This window comes from Lethenteron reissneri, chromosome 33 (genome assembly GCF_015708825.2).
Source record: "Lethenteron reissneri isolate LAM-NWPU_2019-01 chromosome 33, ASM1570882v1, whole genome shotgun sequence".
In the NCBI taxonomy this organism is placed as follows: Eukaryota; Metazoa; Chordata; class Hyperoartia; order Petromyzontiformes; family Petromyzontidae; genus Lethenteron; species Lethenteron reissneri.
Genome location: NC_083811.1, coordinates 4,674,570 through 4,696,965, shown reverse-complemented (window position 1 = coordinate 4,696,965; position 22,396 = coordinate 4,674,570). Strand labels below are relative to the sequence as shown.

The window sequence follows — 22,396 nt, the reverse complement described above, 5'->3', positions numbered from 1 at the left end:
ATCTCCAGAACGCTCCCGCGTTTGTTCCCACGAAAGCATCAACGGTTTCAAAAGTCCTTCAAAAGGATTGTTTGTACGTGGGCCCTGTTTGGGGATAGGGATGCCTTTGTGGTTGTAATGATTAGCGTACCAGACTTGCAAAACTAGGGGTGGAGGGGGGTCACCAGCGGATAGGCAGGTCGCAGTTGGTGGGGTAAAGGGGCTGGGTTCTCCCACGTTTTCCAAGACATCTGACCAGCATAGCAGAGTAGGCCAAATTACCTCCTGAGGGCCTCTCTATAGCTCCTTCAAGTGCAGGCCCTTCTGCCAAACAGTGAGTAAGCAATTGCGGGGGGGCTCTTAGCTTTACCTGCTTGGGATCGTTGGGATCATTTCCTGGAGCCCTTTTTTGTCTTTCGATAATCTCTAGGCTGAGTTGGCACCGAGGTACAGAATATTTTTGCGTTGGCTTGGGATTCACAGTGACGGCAGCATCGTTTGTTAATTCTACGCTCTTTGGCGCAAACGGTGTAATCGAGATGCATTGCCTTGTTCAGCGTTTTATTCTTCTTCTCTACATCTATGGCCTCGTGTTCAGATAAGAAGCGCAAAAGGATGGTACTGCCGCAGCCCTCCGGTGTGTTCTTCGTATCGTGCCACCTGTCGTTCAGCAGAGTGTCCCCAATGTGTCTTTCAACGTGGCCAGGAGCTTCCTCTTCAGAAGCTGAATTCAGTTCCTGGAGGAATGAATTTTCGACGTGCTCGGAGCTTCCCCTTCTTCTACAGGAACCGAGCTCTGAGAAGGAAGCTGCCGGCACGTGGAACTGAATTCAGTTGACAAAAACCAAAAAACTCGGTTTCTGAAGAAGCTCCCAACCCACGTGGAGCGAAACGTTGGCACCTCGTGCCAAATAGCACGTGGTACAATCCAGGAGACACACCGCCGAGCAAAGAGATGGCTTCGGCTTTCAAGTCGTGTCGCCACTGATATGAGAGCAGCGGCCCCTGTCTTACCCAAACCCCGATGCTGTTTGAACAGACACCGAATGACGCGGCCATCTCCGAAGAACCGGGCTGTTTATTTTTGACGAGATTTTTTTATTTCTTTTTTTTTCGTGGCAAAATTGGAGAGGTGGGGGCAGGGAGGTGGCAGGTGGAGGGGGTGGAAGAAGAAAAAGTTAAATTTTGTTGTAGCCATTAAGCGAAAGTGCAATTGGCGAAATTGGTTGATTTTAAACGGCAACCGTTGGGCTCTTAAGACATCACCTCGCTCTGACCTCAGGGCGTCTGCCATTGATTGGCCACGGATAAAACCACGAGGGCAGGGCCCCGTCCCCGCGAAACGGAGGCGCGCGAGCGAATGTAGCGTTCGTTTGCGTTCTGCGCGCGATTTCCTCTCAATTGCTCTGAAGCGTTGTGCAATTTTCACCCGAGGAACGACATGTTTTTTTTTTCGCGAAAAGAAATGCCAGACATGTTGGCTGACATTGACAAGCTTATAGACACCAACTTTTTTTTTTCCCACCCGTCGCATGTTCTCACTTTAAAATGAGAGAGCTGTCAAACATGTGATGTGCATTAGCAAATGCACATTGATGGAGTGAGCAAGGATTCTTCATAAATTGTAGCATTCCTGCCAGGTTTTTGAGTTTATATCTCTTTCATATTTTTATCGCCACATTTCATTTATATACACACACACATTATATATTTTTTTAAACTCATTATGCACTGCTCTGGAGTGATATGGGCAATAAAGTAAATATACAAATAAGCAAATACATTGATTTATATCACTTTGCCTCCTATATAAAAGTAAATATATGTATTCAGTCCATAAACCCAATACGCCTTCTGGACTAATATTGTCCAGCAATATTTGTTAAAGCAGGCAGACATATGTGTAAGTAGATGCTTGTATGTATGTACGTAGATGTTGAACTTCTTTCGACCACCGCACGTAGTCAACCGTGCTATTCGGAGGGTGCTTGGGCATGGCGCATGGACCGGAAACGCGGACGCTGGGCAAGGGAAATGGGAACATAAAATACCTTGGTTCTTTCGGTAAAGTCACGTAGGTACGTAAGTGAAAAAACAAAAAAAAATTGCCCACTACAGTAATTTAGTTTTTGCTGTGGTTGTCCCATCTGATGACGGAAGCTTGTGTTGCTTCCGAAACGTCGTGATTTTATTGAGTTATTTCTATTTTAATTATTATTTTTTATTCACACCTATGTGACTTTACCGAAAGAACCAAAGAGTATGCATCCTTGCAGTCACGAGAACTTCAAATCTTACCTTGGCAATGTCGTCGCGCCCCAACTTGACCTCCGACCTCTTGCCCCCCACCGGCCAGGTGAACGGGGAGAACGTGGTGAAGGCCGGCCACCGGCAGGTGGTGCAGATGATCCGGCAGGGCGGCAACCGGCTGGAGCTCAAGGTCATCACCGTCAGCCACCCGCCCAACGATGATGAAGGTGGACGGAGGAAAGGTAGATCGAAGGTTGATCGTCATCGTCATGACAGTCAGCCACGTGTGCCGCTTTCTTGGTTTTCCGAATTGTGGCAATTTTCATGAAGTTCCAGCAAATTGCTTCGTTGGTAAAGATGTACATGGCAACATCGCTCCCGAGTGGCAGACTGATACCCACTTGCTGTGTTCACCTTGTACCACGCAGGGACAGCTGCCACTGGGGGGAGGGGGTCCCCTTGGATAAACTAAAGTAGGGCATTGGAATGGTTGAGATGAGCAGTGCTGTTCTGTGCTTTGTGTTGCGAATGCGTTTAGTAAGCAAACGCCCTATACATTCAAATCCTTATCGTGCTCCAATATCCATCGTTATAATCTCCTGTGGAAATAAATCCTTCCTCAACTCGGTACGCGGGCATTAGATCCTGCATTTTCGATGGTGACCAATCGCACTCGCCTGCGGTTCACTCAAAGTCGCCGCCTTTTGAAATGACCCTTAACAAGTAAATGGTCACAAGTTACAACAGAGCTTTTATGCAACGTGGGGGGGGGGGGGGAATAAATGAGGTCGAATATTGGTTTATCCACAGCGGGTAAATGTCACTGCAGCTGTGATGTGCACAGGTGACCATGGTTCCGTTGGGGTCTTAGCCCTCTTCCTTGTGCCTCGTCTTTATCCCTCTTCAACATTCTTCTTCCTTATTCCACTTCCTCATCCCTCCTTCTCATCCCTCCTCTTCCTTATCCCTCTTTCTCCCAAACCCAATGAACCAAACACCCACACCACTGTTTTTCAATGATGGCCCACACGGCAACTGGAGTCCTCATTCGGACCATAAACATTCGTTTTAAGGAATTTCAACATTAGTGAACATTATCCTCTTGGTTCTTTCTGTAAAGTCACGTAGAAGGGAAATAATACAATTATTTTATAATGTTTTATTTGTATTATTTTATTATTTCCCTTCTACGTGACTTTACCGAAAGAACCAAGAAGATGAATCCCTGCAGTCACGAAAGCTTTAAATCGAAATTCAGTGAACATTAGTTAACATGAGTTGAAAAGCGTTAATGCATCGGCTCTGTCCGTCCGCCCATCAGTCTGTCTGTAAATAAGTAGGGCACGATAGCCCTCGTGAAGATGATACAACATGAACACAACTTAAGTGTAAAGCTGTGTTGCTATTCGAGACTTGCCCTGTGGAAAACTTGCCAAAATTGACGAGGGCATTTCCCAAAATCTTGGAGATGACAATCAGTGCCAATAACATTCGCAAAACCAGTGCCATCAAGAAGCGTGCACCCCACCCCCTCTGCCCTACCAATCATGTCGTCACAAGGGACGACATCTAATGACGTCATATGCCGTGTGACATCATCTTGCTGTGTGTCTTAAACCATGACGTTATTGTTACGAATTGAATACTTCAAAAGGATAAACGCGTGTTTTGGTAAAGAACAGAGGTCAGGTCGCTGAGCTGGCATTGCAAGGATTTCGGGGTTCGAATCCAGGAGGCTTCCTTACCCTGATCACCGACCAAAAGAGCCATCGCATTAAATTTGGTGCTGCAGTTTAATTTAAGGCGTCCGGATTGATTCTTCATCTCGTGATTTCGCAACGATTGAATGTTTGAGATGCAATTGGGAGAATATTTGATCATGTAAATAAAGATGCAGGACAACCGTTCTGGGGCCATGGTGCATCGAGGTGCGTGGGGCTCACTCCTGGGGCTCACTCCTAAGGCTCACTCGTGGGGTTGCTATACTTGGGGTCACCTTCTGTGGGGTGGCCTTTCTTGGGGTGGCTTTTCTTGGGGTCACCTTTCTTGGGGTCGCCTTCTGTGGGGTCACCTTTTGTGGGGTCGACGGTCTTGGGGTCACCTTCCTTGGGGTCACCTTCTGTGGGGTCACCTTCTGTGGGGTCACCTTCTGTGGGGTCGATGGTCTTGGGGTCACCTTCCTTGGGGTCACCTTCCTTGGAGTCACCTTCTGTGGGGTCACCTGTGGGGTCGACGGTCTTGGGGTCACCTTTCTTGGGCTCACCTTTCTTGGGTCGCCTTTCTTGGGGTCACCTTCCTTGGGGTCACCTTCTGTGGGGTCACCTTCTGTGGGGTCAACGGTCTTGGGTTCACCTTTCTGTGGGGTCGCCTTTTGCGGGGTCGCCTTTTAGGGGTCACCTCCTGCAGGGTCGCCTTTTCGGGGTCGCCTTCTGTGGGGTCGCCTTCTGTGCGGTCACCTTGTGCGGGGTTGCCTCTCGCGGGCGAACAAGGCGCAGGTTAAACGTCTAGAATCAAACGCGGAAGCCGTTAGGAGTGCGCGTTGGGGCACGAGAGTTCATCAGCGATGTCACCAAAGGGCGATTGCTTTACCCTAAGAATAGACAAGCGCGTCATCGGAGCACATCACCTCTTCCTTAGAGGTGAAGCTGCTTCTCATTTTTTCTGGAGCAGAAATAAAAATCTGTAGTCCTGCAGCCCGGGCAGCAGAGCCGTCCGCACCGTCCCTCCTCTGTTAGAGGATCGCGTCACGTGCCGGCACTTGGAGGCGCTTGTAGCAGGTAAAAAGTGTGGAGCATTAGCGGTGTAGAAGCGTTCCAATCCTTCCATGGGGGGTGTTTGTCAGCTCCCCTTTGCCCCCCCTCCCCCCTCCCTCCCGCCCCCAGATACACTGGTGGGAGCCCGTGCTTGTTCGTGAGCATCGTTTCCTCCCACATCATCACGCCTCGCGGCCGCGATTATTTCATAAGCACGTGGGGGTTCCACATCCAAGCCCACGCGCTGTTACTTAAAAAAAGATATATATATACATCGTGTAATTTTGTTCCAGGCTCTCTCTCTCTCAGCTGTCACTTATTTGCATGTGGTGCAGGGTGCTTCCATGTGCTCGCTCAATCGCGGGGTGCAGGGTGCTTCCATGTGCTCGCTCAATCACGGGGTGCAGGGTGCTGCCACGTGCTCGCCCACTCACTCATGCATGCGTGTGCACACACAAGGCTCGAGCCAGCGTTGACGACTTTCAAAAGAGATTTAAATTGCTCGCCGTATCTCGTTTTTTTAGCTCCTACGAGCCATCGGAAGGCAGCGGAATGAACGACCTCACGAGGAACTCTCTCTCTCTCTCGATCTAACGACGCCGCTTGTTACACGGTTTAATATTTTCTGTGCATACTCAGAGAGCTTCTCTCACTCTCCATCGCCGATTTATTTAGTGGTTTTTTTGTGTGTCTCCGCCACCGCAGCAGCCGCCGCCGCAGCCGTGTTTCTCGCACGCACGCTGGAGGTCTGTTTTGTCCCGATTCCCGAGATGTCGGATTCTGTTTCCTAGGCAACCATCCACTGAGCAGTAAGAATATGTATCGCCCTCGCTTTAAAAGGCGGCCGATTTTCGTTGTTGTTTTTAACCCCTCTCATCAAGGATGCGCTCGTGCTGCCATCGCAAATCTGGTGCCGTGGCATTTATCGGGCTGTTTGCGGTAAATATTTAATGTGCAATCGAGTGAGCTCGCAGCAACGGAATGTAAATAACGCTCGCCGTCTAAGCGGTGTGTGCCACGCGGCTGCCCGGGCGAGAGAGACTTGTTTTTTTCCTTGATTGCGTTTTTTTTTTCGCCCAAAGGGATTTTCGTCGAGAGAGCCTGACAGGCAGACGAATTGGGATGGCGTCTGTATAAGCCCCCCCCCCCCACGAGATCTGGCAGACAATTTTAAAAGGCTGGGAGGTGAGGTTCGTTACGGACAGAGACAAACCACTGGCACATTGTGCTCCGTCAGCCTCTGTGCCCAAGCACGCTCGCTTTCTTACGTGCCGTCTGAGTCCGGTTAGAAGATCTATCCGCGAGCAATTATTTATCTGTTCACGTGGCTTACTTTTAGCTTGGGATTTGGACCGAAAGTTGTAGGGTTAGTTTGGAAATAACAGTTGAAATTCACTTGGCATAATTCCAATTTATTCAGGTTAGGGGTTATTGTTAATTTTGTCAGCACAGCCATGCAGATTGCCTCTTGTTGGTAATTAAAAAAAACACAACCTACTGGGAGTAAAACCTTTTGATTGTTTTAAACATTGGCTAGTCAAGGTGAAACAATGAACCCCTCAGCCCCCTGGAGATTAGTTGAATTTACACTATGAGACATCTCCTTTACCAGTGGCAAAATATAGTAATAGGTTTTTACCCTTTCAACTGGTACAAAAACATGATGTCAGTTTTTTGTACCAGTTGAAAGGGTAAAAACCTATTACTATTAGTTGAATTGCCAGGATTCAAGGTCACGGTTCGATTAAAAACAATCCTTTATTCTTTTTTCAATTACACTAAATATAGCAGCTGTGACCCAGTTAAAAATGACACATGAAGAGAAAATCATTGTTATGCACGCGTGCACGATTCGTCTGCCGCGCGTATCGCGAGAGAATAAAAATTGCGGTAATCGATGCATTGTTGACGCTTCGACAGCCCAGAAATAACGGCAGCGCGTGCGTCAAGAACATTTGTAGCCAACAGCAAGGCCTAATTTTAGCGGTCAGCTTTCATCTTCCATGCGCATCGAACAGCATTGCATTGAGCCAGAGGCATCGCTGTTGGTGGGCCACGAAGAGCGGGGGTGGAATTAAACTAAACTATTTAAACAATTTTATTTTATTTTACCAGGTAAGGCCTGCTGAGCTATATAGCTATTTATTTTCAGAAGCGACACGGCCACAAATGATAGCTCAACGAAGTGGCTTATCGTTGTGTGAAAATTAATATCAGCCAAATACTCTAAACGCGGAGAAAAATCCACGCGGCCACGAGAAGAACACGCAACTCCAAATATACAGCAGGCGTCAGGGTCGAACCCACAACCTCCTACATATCAGACGAGGGAGTTAACGTCTCACCACTGCGGCGCCCATTAGACGGGGTGGTGGTGTTGGTGTGGGAATGTAATCCTTGCACCTGGGCCCGTACCAACCGCACTACGCCGCTGCATTGAGCTGAGCCATCGCTGGTGCTGCAGACGAACTCACCGAGCCTGTGCTCATGAATCACGCTCGGAGCCGTGCGTTGCTGCTCGTGTTCCGGGCGGTAGTGCGCGCGCTCGCATGCACACGGGGGAGTGCACAGCCGAGCATTACGGGAGGCGTAATTGGGACGCCCATTAAACGCAGCTTGCAGCTGACGACGATACATTCGCTGCCTTGTGGGTTGTCATGGTGACTCCTGCTGAGAAGGAGGAGGAAAGAGCGAGCGAGCGAACGAGGGAACGAGGGACCAGGCAGAGAGCACGCTAAAGAGAAGCGCAGGAGCGGTATACGTCAGCAAATGTACGCAGTCTGGGGGAATCACGACAATTGCTTTGAGGATGCGCGGTGAATTTGCAATTGAAATATTACCGATCATGATGGTAATGACGATGGTCAGAAGTGGTTCTGAGTGGTGTGCGGATGGCTTGACTCCCGGCTCCCCTTCTTCTTCCCACGAGACGAGGCGGCAACCACTAAGACAGGAGAGGAGAGTCTGGGGGGGGGGGGGGGTGGCACGGGGAGCCTCATTGGGATGCTGTGCCAAGTCTCGAGACGTTCGCTGGCACCCGCGATGTGGCAAGGACCCGCCCCCCCCCCTAAAATTAACAGTCGCTCGTTAATTGAGTCCTCCCCAATCCCACACTGACTGTGACCTAGTTTTCCATTGCCGAGAAGGCGAGGCCTGCGTGACGGCTTAGGAATGGGAGCGATGAATGGAAGTTTGCGGGGAAAATTTCTATTTGCATTCCGTGGCCGTGCGAATGTGTAACTGTGACTCGCACTGGGGGTAATGACCATTCCTGCTGGGCCCATCGAGGCAGCGGTGGCTGCGGCAGAACCGCCTTTAAGTGAAGCTGTCACCGTACATTGATGTGGTCCCAAGCTGCACCCCATTCTCCTCTTCCTCATTTTACAATAGTTGCAACATTTCAAATTGAGTTTCAGAATAAATAAGTAAATAGCCAGCTTGTGTCACAACTTTCATTAACGAATAGCTTTTCTTGAAGATGAATGTTGACTTTAAAAAATTGCACTTTTTACCCGGCGCTAGGATCCGGACGAATGTGCAATTCAGCGGTGGAGTTATTGATCTTGGGCAATTTTTTTTGGTACGTCTAGGATTTTTAACAGTTTGTCTGAAAGACATCATTCATTCCTCGTGCTTTGTAACCCGTTGAGAGACCGATTTTTTTTTTGTTTAAGCGAGACCTGAGTACACGACAATAAATCTAGTAGTTGTGATACAATGTCAGAAGCACGTACGTGCACAAAACGTAAAGTAGTACACGAAGTATGAATAACAATTGCACATTGACGCTTTACGCAAAGTAAGGTACGTTTACAATCCATGCGGAAGGTATAAATTAGGCAAAAAAAAGCAACCACATTCTTCTTGGCTGTGCACGTGACTGAGAAGGGATAAAATAATTGAGAGATGCTACATTGGTCCCCGTGCCAGGAGCATCGTGCGAGAGAGTAGATGTGTAACGGCTTAGCCTCCGCGCAATTCGACGAATTGTCACGATTCGCGATCGTGATTTCACTCCACAATCGATTCTTGAACAAAGGGGTGACTGTATCAGTCTGGATCCATCGGTTCACACGAGCCCGTCACATGCAGTACATACAACACAACAATGTGACAACTCTTGTCAATCTACTGCTGGATTGAAGCCTCTCCACGTCTTGTTGTTCCCGTGAAGTTGTTTGACCATACTTCCCCACGCTGGTCAGTGCGGGTTGGGCAGCACTTGTTCAGCTATCACTCGCCACTGATGTTAGCCGTGGCTGGAAAATCGAACCAAGGTCACCAAATTCGGAGCACAATGTTCCAACCCCAACCTCTGTACCATCACTTCACATTCAGTATATGAACTGATACAAATATCGACCCTGACACACGCGACTAAATTCACCTTCACTATGGGAACCTCATTTGCCAGTAAAAATATGATAATTGTTTTTTTACCCTTCCATCTGGCAACAAAACTGACACCTTTTTACAAGGAGTCATGTTTGCATAGACCGCAATACCTGCATCATACTCTGATGGTGCATTGTCTTTGAGTTGTGCGCCTTTTGGCGTCATCTGGTCCAACCCATGTGAGACTAGGCTCTAAGGAAAGCTGTCTCGGGTGTGGACCAATCAACTTCAAGGACAGTGCACATTATCAGAGTTATGTCTTTTGTTTGTATTATGACTGCAGGTATTGTGGTCTATGCAAACATGACTCCTTGTAAAAAGGTGTCAGTTTTGTTGCCAGATGGAAGGGTAAAAAACCAATTATCAATTCACCTTCCCCACCTCCCCTCCCGCACCACTCCACTGATGATAGGGCCAGCTGCCATTAGGGGGTCCCCTCGAGTGAAATGAAGAGAGAAAAACGACGTCATTATTTTATTGTGCCAGAATGCCGATGTGTGTCGTACACCCTCCTCCTCGCGAAGTAAGCGACGGTCGCACTTGAATCGCGTGCCATCGATCCCGAATCGATCCTCATCGATAGCCATCGATCGCCATCGATCGCCATCGATCTCCATCGATCGCCATCGATGGCGATCCGCGATGACCGCGCTCCAAACTGCCCGCTCGAGGCGCGACTACCGAAGGTCGACAGATGTGACGAGCCGCAGTGCCCCCAACGTAGCCAAACAATTGAAGTGACGCGAACACAGCGACAATTCGCCGGTACGTTGAAGAGCAATTCACAACGTTGAACAATTACAAGTCTGGACGTTGGGAATGATTGTGATGTGATGGAAGGCTCCTTGAGATGCCGGGGGGTATTTAAGCGGCCAATGAACGTAACTCATTATTCCTCTCGATTTAAAGCTTTCGTGACTGCAGGGATTCATCTTCTTGGTTCTTTCGATAAAGTTACGTAGAAGGGAAATAATAAAATAATAAAAATAAAACATAATAAAATAATTCTCACGACGTTTTGGCTGCTTGCGTTGTGGCCGAAACGTCGTGAGAATAATTTTATTATGTTTTATTTTTATTATTTTATTCTTTCCCTTCTACGTGACTTTACCGAAAGAACCAAGAAGATCATTATTCCTCGTAGTGAAATTTTCGAATCCACACGAGCCAGTGTGTCGATGATTGGTTGCGTTGCGAGCCCCCACCGCGGTAAACAGAGATGTATGCGTCAGCGGCAGATGCAGTGCCTTGCGTAACCTGTGGTAGTGGGAGAGGGGAGCGGTGCTGGGCATAGGAGACCTCATGATAGATTCCGCGCGCGTTCACGCCTGTCAGGGCGCGCGCGCGCGTTAATGCACGGTCGCTGTCCGCACAGCCGTATGATTTTCTCCCAGCGTGTCTCTCGCAGCCACCGTGATTGGTCGATATGTGGCCATGTGATTGGAGTGACACGGATAATCCCGAGTGTGATTGGTCGAGGCGATGCATGCTAACCCTCTGGTTCCACCACCACCGTCAGCAGCGATTCGAGGAATTGTCACAAATCGATGTTCCCGTGTGATCACAGAAATGTATTACTGTTCCGTCCTGTGTTTTTTTGTGCCTTCTCACTTGCATTGCTTCTAATTTGTATCGCTACTCAATTGTACAGTGTTGTGTTTGCTCGGTAATCCTCAATGTAGTGTGAGTACATCATTTGCATAAACGGTCATTTGCATGAATGCTCAGTGTTCAATTCTCTTGCACACGATTTGAAGCATGCATTGTGAACGCGAGAATGGACAATGTTCCACGAAACTGCATCGCTGCCTGTCGACCAACGGCGGCAGCAGCGTTGATCGTCGCGCTTGTCTTTGTCTTTCAACAATCAAAATGCTTCGCGGCGAAAATAATATCCACGTTTGGACCAGCACCTTGCGTTGCTACCGCGGCGGTCACATTCAAAGGCAGCTCCTTCAGATCAGTGCCGACATTGATTATTCAAACAACGGTCCCCCCCCCCACTTGAGTCGCACGCTCAATTCCCATCGATCGCGAGCCGGCGAAGACCACGCTCTGAACCGCCCGCCCGAGGCGCAACGAGTCCTCGCTCCCCATCAGGACCCCCCCCCCCCCCTTCGCTCTCTAAGTTCCCGAGACGCACGTGGCGCCAATCCGCCGATACTCGACCTTGATTTCAGCATGGTGCGGCGCCCCGCTGAGCTCAGCAGCTCTCACTTACGAGGACGACCGCAGCCCGGAGACCGCCTGGTGTCGGTGGAAGTTGCAGGATGTTGCGAGGGTGGGGGACGCACAACTTGACTGGAGCGAAAACGACCAAATTGCGAACGCGGAACGGTACGTGTTCCAACCGTTGGACAATCCACCGCTAGATGAGGGCCTCCCCGCCACCCCTGCCTAGCAGATCTTGGGGGTTATTTGAACCATAGCTGACCATGCTGCTTGCAGGCTTATGGTTACCCAGCATGAACTGCATCCGCAGTGACCGACACTGCCAAATAGGATGCTTTCAGCCCACAAGAGAACACCACGTTCACACGTTATCGTGGAACGCAAACATCAAACCGCCCACACATTTTGTCCCCGGCAGCACCCCGTTATGCAAATTATTTCACCACCCGTAAAAAAAACGAACAAATCGTATACATTTTTCTCCGCCGGCTCCCTGAGACCTCCGCTTGACCTCCTACCGCCCCCCCCCCCCCCGTCACTGACGCACGATCCCCCGGGGCTCGATGCATCTCTGTGCCTTCCCAGCAGCGCCGATGCCCCCCAAACGGGCGCCCTCCACAGGGCTGAGCAGCCGCTCCAAGTCGCAGTCGGACGAGCTGGACGAGACGGGTAGGCGCGCAACTCTTGCACCACCTCCTTCTTGACCGTCGCGCTGGTCGCGTCCCGTGCCGTGCCGAGAGCGTTGCGTGCCGTGCCCCCTCTTGCCAACTCCTTAAAAAAAAAGCGAAAGTCGCCGGGACGAAGCTCAACTCAAAAAAACGTCGCTATACGCGACAACTTTTTTTAAAAGTCAGATCCTGAATACAAACCTGGGGTTGCTCCCAAATGTTGCACGCTTTGTCCGCGTCCGCGAGGGTCGCTCGATGTAAAGGAGGGTCGCTCTGGCAAGGTGCTTGTCTCTGAGCCGCGCGACGGAATCTCTCGGTTGGAAACGCGGCGCTGTGCTCGTGGTGACGTCTCTTGGGCATGAAGTTGGGACGTCCTCCGTCGCTCCCCGCCGGGTGGTAAAGGGGCTCTCAGCGCCGGACTTGCACTTCTTCGAAGATCGTGGGTTAAAATCCCGGTCGGGGATTTTACTCCGCTGTTTTTACCTAAGTAGACTGGCGCGCCATGGTGGCGAGATGCTAACGACCTCGCCTGGTATACAGGAGGTAATGGAGTTCCATCCCGACCCTGACACCTGTATATTTGGAGTTTGTGTGTTCTCCCCGTGGTCGCATGGATTTTTCTCCGGGCCCTCCGGTTTTCCCCTCCACTTTTAGAAAAGTACATTTGGTGTGTTTGGCTGCTATAATTTTCCACATGATGATCATCCACTTTGTTGAGCTCTAATTTGTGGCCAGGCCACTTCTGAAACGGAGCTATATAGCTCAGTGGGCCTTACCCATAACAAGTAAGATAAATAACTGAATCAGTTGATTATCTAAACCATTTTCCAAAACATAGCGGTTTTTTTTTCCTCTCTTTAATATTCACCCCTGCTGCCATGTGCTGTGATTGGTATGTTTTTAGTTTTGTCCTGATTATGATTTTGATTGTGGAGCTTATTTTACGGAAACTTCATGATTATAACTGTCTATGATTGGATGGCATCCAACGCAGTAGCTCATTTCAACATAACTCATTCACTGCATGCTAACTTACTTTATTTGAAAAAAAAAAACAAGCAGATGTAATGCTTTATCCTTCTTGTGAGCAAGATAATTTTTTTTGGAAGGTCCCATTCCAATTTTATCCATCAAATCGATTTTCCAACATACGTTTTAACGTAATAAACGGCATATATTCGAACAATAAGTGAATTGGAAATCCATTGATCATCCTACAACGTAACGCGTGTCAACAATGTGCTCTAGCTGTGTAGTGCAATAGTTACGAGCGCTGAACTCTCAACCAGAATGTGACGAGTTCCAATCCTAGTCAGGGGGTGGACTCACACTCGTCATCACTCCAGGGTCAACAAATGAAGACCACTTGGCGAGAGGGAAGGCTACGGTAGCGGCCCTATGGATAGCCTGGGCCCCTTTCATAGGAATGTGGAATTTCCACCACTTCCTCACGGCCGCTGCCCAAGATGAGAAATCCTCCACGCACTCTTGAGCACGGAGATACTTTTGGGTGGCCATCGAACAAAAACGCTCACCGCTTTTAGACGGGTTTCTGCGGCCGTCTGGAACGCTCTTCCTTCCGATATTAGGAAGCCACTGGAGCTATGCACTTTTAAATCATCGTCTAGATTGAACACTAATTTCTTAAAGAACCGCGTTTTGTGTGTTAGTTTGTTGTCCTTCCCCCGCACCTCCGACAAACACGGTTGGCTACGTACGGTGTCAAAGACGTTCAACGTACATACGTACATACACTGACTCGCGCAAAAGCAACAACTTTAACAACAACAACAACAACAACAACGCCAGTTATTGTTTGCTTCACCTATAGCATCTAAATGGTGCTGCATTGCAGCACTCTCAGCTGGGTGCTTCTGTCCAACGAATTGGCATCTGTGTTCACGTGGCAGGAAATTATTTGCGCGGAAATTTGGTACCAGCATTTCGTTGAACGTTTGTGCAGTAAACTGCACAGTGTTGATAGACCCTGGTGCTGACTGAGAATTCTGTCCGCGGTTTGGTCTCCAGTGAAAGAGGTGGCAAACCCCAACCACCGGCCTCACCACTCGTTTAAACCGAACAACGAGTGGTTTGAAAATGACTTTAATGACACTGGCTGCTATAGACGCACATTAAACACATACTGTCTGTCCGGCGTCCTTTAGCCGTGATGCCTCCGGCGCACCTCCGGGGCTTTCTGCAAATTACAGCCCTCGTCCCAAAGGGTTTTGTAGCCCATCTTGACATTAAACAGCATGAGTGGGAATGTTCGGAAAAGGCCGAGTGTGGACATGCCCGACGCGCACGCTGTCCAAGAGCCGGAAGAGAAATGCGCTCGTAACGTCGTCGAGTTATTTTGTGTCCATCCACTGCTGGATGATGGCCTCCGCACGCCGCCCTGGGTCACGTGGGTGATTTTACCAATGGTTCACCACCCTTGATCGGTGCGGATCGGTGAAGGAATGGAGCGCAGATGTTGGAGCTTGGTCCAACGCAATCGATCCCACTGCATCGCCGCTGCACTCGCAGCGTAGCCTCACAAAAGCCGATGTTAACTGTTTTATGCATGGTCGTCAACTCATTCAAGCATGATCCAGGCTCAAGCCTGCTTAGCTTCTGAGGATCTGTTGAGATCAGGTACCCACTTCTCGGTGATTCTAGTCGCTTGGCGATGGAGCAGTGGCAAACATTAAATTACCGCGCTACGTTTGGCAAATCTGACGAAGGTTAAGGGGAAAAGTGTGTGGACTGGAAGGGTCCTTACCCTAATGACCGTCGTCTCGGCTCTGCCTTCCCTCCAGGGGAGGAAGGACGAACTGCAAAGGTTATTCCAGTCCGTGCGTGTCCGTACGCGTGTGTGGGTGCGTGCCTGGGAACTGCGCGTGGACCAGTGATGCAGCGGTTCTCGCGCTGCGCTCACGACTAATCACGGTGACGATGATATCTGAACCGGTCCTGGGTCTCCCCTGGGTCAGCTCAGTCTTAAATGCCTACCTGGTGCCGCGTGTAAAAACATCAGCACTGGGGAGGCAAAGACGTCCGGGCGCGATGTTGGCCACTTATCCACTCGTGTGTCCTTCAGGTGGCTTCGCTAACAGCAGTTGCCAGTTCCAGGCTATACGGGGGATATTTTCCCCTTGCGGAGCGGTGGTGTAAGTGGTGAGCGCACACTGCACGCATGAGCAAGCGAGTTCCTAAGCGCACGGCTAACGTCAGTGGTGAGTGGCGTGCGAACCAGTCCCGGGGCCTCGCTTACATCCACTTTTAAATCTTCAACGAGCGTTGTGAAATATCGTCGGCATTGGAGAGACAAAGGTAGCCAGGCGAGGTTGTGACCACACCCGCCCACCTCACGCGCCACTGCCAGCCTTAACAGATTCTCGCTGACAGCGCTCGTCTCCGTGGTCCATACGGCTACACGGGGAATTTTTTGGGGCTTTTGTGTGCACGTGTGTGTATGTAGGCGGGCGCAATGAAAGAGCCTGCCGATGCAATGATTTTACCAAGAGCATCTTGCATGCAACAATGTACACGTTTATGTATCGTCCTTCCTTGAGTTCAGTCACATTCAGCCATTGTCTATCAACTGCTGGATGAAGGCTTTTCCACGCCGTTGGGATCCATCACGGTCAAGTGCTGCTCCCGTCCCTTTCAATCCTATTGCTCCATTTTCTCGATGGTCATCCTCTCGGGATACGCTCTCTTCTTTGGCTGCCATTCCATCACCAGTCACCAAGTGATGTAAAGTTCAACACTGCTTGTCAATCAACATTGTTCAGTTAATCCGACCAGGTGTCTCGGCGCTTAAGAGCCGGCGTCTCAGCCCATCATCATCTCTCTGAGGTTGATAACATTCTTGCCACTTCGTGGGGAATTCGACAGTGGTTGCCCAATGGATGGACTCTTCCCCCACTCTAGGAATGTGGAATTTCCACCACTGACTCGTGGCTCTAAATGGGAGATGAGTATCGCCTCGACGCTCATTGGAGGAGGAAATCACTTTGACTTGATTTTGAGTTGTTGTTGTTATTATTACTAAATAAATCATCCTAGAAAAAATACCTTCAGGTAACTCGTGTTCACAGAGTCGCTGATGTTTGTGAAAATGTCCCCCTGTCACGTGTTCAGCGCTTGGCAGGTGTTGGTGAGTCTGGCATTAATGCGAGGCCGATCAGGCTCTCTTATTCACACAACTTTGATCACTCCGGTCACTCTGGAATGTGCGCATCTTGTGACAAGTGTTGAGAATGTGCCGTTCAGCACGAGGCGTGAAACATCGCAAGCTCTGCAGGAATAAAACAAATTTTGAAATCAGGGATCACAGCTTCCTGAATGTCATACCCATAATGCTGTGCTGTCAGTCAGACTTGCATGTTTAACAATAGCACTGCCCTGGTCTTACAACAATTGATGAAGCTTGTAGCCATATAAATAAATAAAAGCGATCATGATGATGAGCCGTGATCAATTCACTGCTGGATGAAATTTCCACAAGCCGTCGGCATATCCCACATTCCTGCGATGCAAAAATCCACCCAGCGTCTCATCACTCCGTCTCCTCGGGAGAGACGTTCTCTCAAAACGCATTCCTGTTCCCTGGCTGGCACTCCGTCACTTTTCTCGACTGCAAAAATAAAAAAAACAAATAATGGGGTGGGGGAAAGTCTTTTCTCCAACGTCTGCCCGCCGACGATCGCTTCGGAGAGGCGGAGGGAGATCGAGGGAGCTGTGTGTTGCGTTTTGAACTCGCTCCACTGGCGACGCCGCCGAACGTCTCGCGGATTTTCATCGTGATTCGCGCGACGGAAACAGCACAATGGCAGGCCGCGTACATCAAAAAGCCGGGAGGGGGCGATTGATAATTGATCTACTGTGCCCCGCGCTAAGCTCATCCGCGCTGCTCGCCATCGTGCGGAGCGCGAGGAAGGCGCTCTTCGCTGGAGCGGCCAAGATAAGCGATTTGAAAGCGGGAAAGCACAGTCGGTTCTGGCGAGCAACTTCCTACCCGCGACCGCTTGTGTCCTTGTGTCTCGGGCGCGATATGTGGCGCGGGCGGTGTCGGCAATAATTGCTGTGGGATGGATCAATAGGAGCGGCGGCGTGCTGTGGTGGCGGAGTGAGGGGGGGCGGGCGCGAGAGGGTTTCACTGTGTGTCAAGCTCGTGCCAGGAGCCTCCTCGGCCGGACAGACGGACGTGGGAGGGAGAGGGCACGTGGGTCTCGAGAGCACAAACCAACACGGGGGATGGATCCCCCCTCCCGCCCCGCCCCGTTATGGATTTCAAGAATAAAAGAAACAACTAAAAATATTCGTAAGGATCTGGCCGCGGCGTTTTGCTGAGCAGCGCACTGGACTTGCAATCCAGAAGTCACCGGTTTGATTTAAATCTCCCGCACGGCAGTGGAAACAATCCGCGATAACCAACCCCCGCGACGCCGTGGTATAACTGTGAGCGCACTGGACGTGATTTTGATCTCCTGGCATAGCGGTGATGTACGGTTTCTTAAATCCCCTCCCCAGAAGTCTACCCACCCAGCAATATTGATGTGTATGTTCGTTGAACTTCTTTCGTGCCGTACGTAGCCGACCGTGCTAATCAAAGACGGGCTGTGGCTCCGAGCAAACTATGAATACGGGACACACACAGCCGACTGGAAGGTCGCAGGTGGTGGAGTAATACGTAGGCAACTCCCACCTCTTCCAAGTCGTCTGGTCGGCGTGGAAGAGGAGGCCAAAGCACGCTCTGGAGGGGCTCACGAAAGCTCCCTCGAGTGGAGGCTCTTCTCCCAGCAGCGACGTGAACAAGACATTGCTGGGCTGCGCCTTCACCTTCAACGATAAAAACAAGACCAAGGGATAAAGGCACATTTTCGCGCTGATTACAAAGTAATCACGGGGCAAAAAAAGTGCTAAACTTTGAATTTCTTACATCATCAGCAATCCGCATCTACCTACTGTTGGATGATAGACCTCCCCGAGCCGACGCTATCAGTTGTCTCGGCCGTTATAAAAACGTCCTTGACTTGTTTGCCAACGTAAGGGATCATTAACGCGGAGCAGATTCTGGCAGCTATGCAGGGATGCCGCCGCTGACCGCAAATAACCAAAAAAAAAATTGACAGCAGCTTACCGTGAGCTTTTAGCCGCGTCTGCGGTACGTGCATCGGTGTTGTCTGCAGCTGCAGATCGATGAGCCGTGGTTTCGCACGCCGGAGACGCGCCGCTCTCTTTCTTGAGTGCATTTCTCGTTTTTTTTGTGCCGGAGTGGCGTTTTTGTGGGGCTCGGCGGATTTGCGGTGCGGTCGGCGGGGAGAGGGATGGCCGGAGTCGGCCGTCGGGTGGGGAGACACGAAGATAAAGGTAAAGCGCTTGCAGTTGAGTTTAACTCTCTCTCTCTCTCTGTGGTTGTGACTCCCAGTCACGCGCCACGTATTCCAGTCTAGCACCACATCCAGTATACCAGGGGGCGGCGCGGTGAAGATATGGGGGCACCGCGTTGATGAGATGTTAATTGCCTCGCCTGGTATGCCGGAGGTAGTGGGTTCGATCCCAACCCCTTGACGCCTGTATATTTGGAGTTTGCGTTTTTTCCCCATGGTTACGTGGATTTTTATCCGGGCCCTCCGGTTTTACCCTCCACATTTGGAATCGACGTCACGTGTTTAGAGTATTTGGCTGCTATAAATGTCTACGTGATGATGAGCCACTTCGTTGAGCTATCGTTTGTGGCCAGGTCGCTTCTGAAAAAAGAGCTATATAGCTCAGTGGGCCTTACCTGGTAAAATAAAAATAGCGAAAAAAAGTGCATCTCACCGTGGCTGTGACTCCTTGTTCACGTGCCACAAACTGCAGTCTACCAGCGAGCTGGAAGCATTTTCGTAACCGGGAGCCAATAGCCGCATCGATTCTTGTATCGTGCCGTGTTCGGTGGGTGCCCTACTTTCATAATAAGCATTTAATTTTCTTATTTTAAATAAGCACGAATGTAAACTGTGAAAACACAAAAAAAATTTATGGCAGACGTATAACGTGTAATGTTTTCCTCTCTATTCGCCCGCAAGTGCTGGTGTTTGGCAAATTGCTTTTAAAGCACCGAAACTTATTGTTTACAAAGACAGCGTGGGTTTAATTTAGCCTTTAACGGCGCAAAAAAAAAGCAATCTAATTAAAGGCGCTTAATTTTTTTCATGACTTCATTAGCTCTCAATGAAAAATATCCCCAGAAGAATGAATAGGGGTCGGGGGGGGCGGGGGGCGGGGGGGCGAGAGCTCGCACCGGTGGCGAGATGTGGAGATGTGGGTTAAGAGCGACACGGGGGGGGGGGGGGGAACGGTGGTGATGGTGGTGTTGGGGGAGCGATGGGGGGGGGGGAGAACGGTGGTGATGGTGATGTTGGGGAAGCGATGGGGGGGGGGAACGGTGGTGATGGTGATGTTGGGAGAGCGATGGGGGGGGGGGACGGTGGTGATGGTGGTGTTGGGGGCATGGTATTTGGGGAGCGATGGTGATGGATCGATGCTGGGAGAGTGTTGTGGGGTGGGAAGGGGGGGGGGGCAGCAATATGGGAGTAGCCATGATAGGAGAGCGATCCTGGGAGGGGGGGGGGCGTTGATGTTGGAGGGGGGGGGAGCAATTGCGGCGTTCGATGCTGGGGAAGTGATGTTGAGGGAGCGATGTACGGCAGGAATGCGGAATTTTGTGGGCGGGAAGGAGGGAGGCTGGGCAGTGTTGGCAGTGTGGGGTCTTGCCGGGTGCACGAAACGCTGGCTGCGAAGAACCGCTGTGACACAGAAGCCGTTAAAAATGTCCGCAGAGAATCTTCCCGCAAACTGCAGCCTCCCTCCTATCCTATCCGGGTCTTATTTTTAGAAAACTAGGCCTCAATGTCCAGAGAAAATGACAAATTTCACAACCGGCTCCTCAGAGGGCCTCATCGCATATTCAGTGGAATTTAATTAAATCATTAAGGCCTGTAGAAATGGATTGAGCTAAGCTGTAAGCCGTACAAAAGTTTAAGTAATATAATATGTAATTTTAATTACGATATTTTATTAAAAAGTAGACTTTCCATTCTGTGAATGAGACCGCACATATTTTATGGTTTAAAACCTCGACTTCCATCACACGTTTCACTGGCTCCCTTTTTAAACATCGTTTGTTTTAGGTGTCGCGCGTGTGGACGTGTGAAACGGCACGGTGACCCAGTATGGGAGGCCCATCCGCCAGTCATCTCATTCAGTTAACCCCAAACACCTCAGTCTGTCCCGTGACCCCGCCAGTAAACTTTCGACGCTTCACGGTGGCCTCAAAGTACACCTAGCCTGGCGCAAGTTCTGCGGCGATGCGACGCCTCCAGTCATTTAGTAGGTATGTACATTGTATGTCTCGAACTGCATTCGCACTCGTACGTAGCCATCCGTGCAAATCGGAGGTGCGAGATCTGCCAAACAATTCTGTGGGTCCACACATTCAACAAAACCAACTTCTGCTCTTCTCTACACCACGAATGTGGCACAGCAGTGGCACCTGCCTCACGCGTACCGAAACTTGGGGTAGGGAACGGTGAAATGTCAGGGTCGCTTAAAACATTGCGGCCACTTTGACACTATTGTGGATGAGGGTGGAGCCGTCATGGGCAGAGAAATGGTGGGCTGTTGTTGCTCGGGTGTGACTGGTTGAATGCACGGGTGCATTTTTAGCGACCGCTATTTTGCTCCACGCGAAAAGTCCCAATGAGTCCACCGAACTGCCTTCGTCTCTTCCATGCAGCCGAGCCAGCAGCCCACGACGGCGAAGCGTCGCGACTTCCCTCTCGGGTCACGTGTACCGTACGCGCAGGGGCCAGGTTCACTCCTTGTCGGAAACTCATCACTCCCGGCGATCGGACCCATTGTTTTTGGCAATGAAGGTGCATTGGAAACATCTTGGCAAATTTTTCTTTTTATAACCTCTGGACAAAATGTCTCGTTTTCCAACATGGGGATCAGATCCTAAGTGTGTCCATTTGTTGAACAGGTCCGTCTGTCTACAGTTCTGTGCCAGTAGTGCATCGTTCATGGGTGGCTAGATGTTGTAACACGGGGGAGCGGTGGCGCGTAGCAGTCATCGCACTACTATAAACCCGGCGACTTGAGTTCGATTCCCAGACATGGCTAACATCAGTGGGGGGAGGTGACATTTGAGCCATTCTTGGATCCGTCAAGAAGACTGGGATATAAACCTGGGATTTGTTGCGCCCCCCAATATTCGTCGCCAATCCACGTTGTCCAATATGGTGAAGTATGGTCAAACGATCCCCATGAGCAACACAGCGTGGGGGAGGCCTTCATCCAGCAGTGGATTGAGAAAGGGCTGTTAGAAAATAGTCTTAGGTTTGAGTGTAAAAAAAAAAGTTTGTATACCCTAGAGATTTAGCCACGTCTCAATATGGGTAAACAAACTTATCTAAAGAGTTAAGACGAGGTTTATATTTTTTAAATTTGTATTCGTGCAGGGAATGATTGGGAGAATTCTACAGATCAAGGAAGGAAATCAAAGCAACAGTGTTATTCCTTGATTTGAAGTTTTCGTGACTGCAGGAATCCATACTCTTTGGTTCTTTCGGTAAAGTCACGTAGGTAGAAAAAAATAATAATAAATCACGACGTTTCGATCGCAACGCAGGCAATCGTCATCGGGAAGAAAGACACAGCAGCAGAACTGCTGAACAAGAAAAGGCTGTTGCAACCAGAGGTTATACTGGTAGGAACCTCCTGGTTACACCAGCCCTTAGGGGATTATTGTGTCCGTCCGTCCGTCGTGCATACAAAAATGGGAGGGGTGGGGCTGAGTGGAGAGGGGAGGGTGGGGAGGGGCTGGGTGGTGAGGGTGGGGAGGGGCTGGGTGAGGGGGCTGGTCACCCCGTGGTGCCCTTATAAAACTCAACGTTTAACTTACTCACGCCGGCTTGTGCCCGCCCTCACAGCCAGCCATATTTACGGAATACACCACTCCGCCGTTGACCCTGGCCATTGACCGAGCAACCCAACGTTCCTACCAGCTCCCTCCGCAGGAACGTGTTATACAGGTGTGAGGTGGGTGTCACCCAAGGGCAGGTAGGCGGGGTCCGAGATGGAGTCTCGTTGCTGTGCGCACGCACAGCAGCCGCGTCAAAGGAGGATTGGCATGCTGATGACGTG

The 22,396-nt window shown here is 50.1% G+C and overlaps 1 protein-coding gene across 1 annotated transcript in view; it reads left to right on the top strand.

The window, feature by feature from the left end:
* Nucleotides 1–22,396, top strand: part of LOC133350424 (SH3 and multiple ankyrin repeat domains protein 3-like) — a 136,979-nt gene that overhangs the window by 92,487 nt on the left and 22,096 nt on the right. The window contains 2 exon segments of the mRNA XM_061564765.1: nucleotides 2,336–2,471; nucleotides 12,135–12,218. Coding sequence (XP_061420749.1) covers nucleotides 2,336–2,471; nucleotides 12,135–12,218 — 220 coding nt within the window.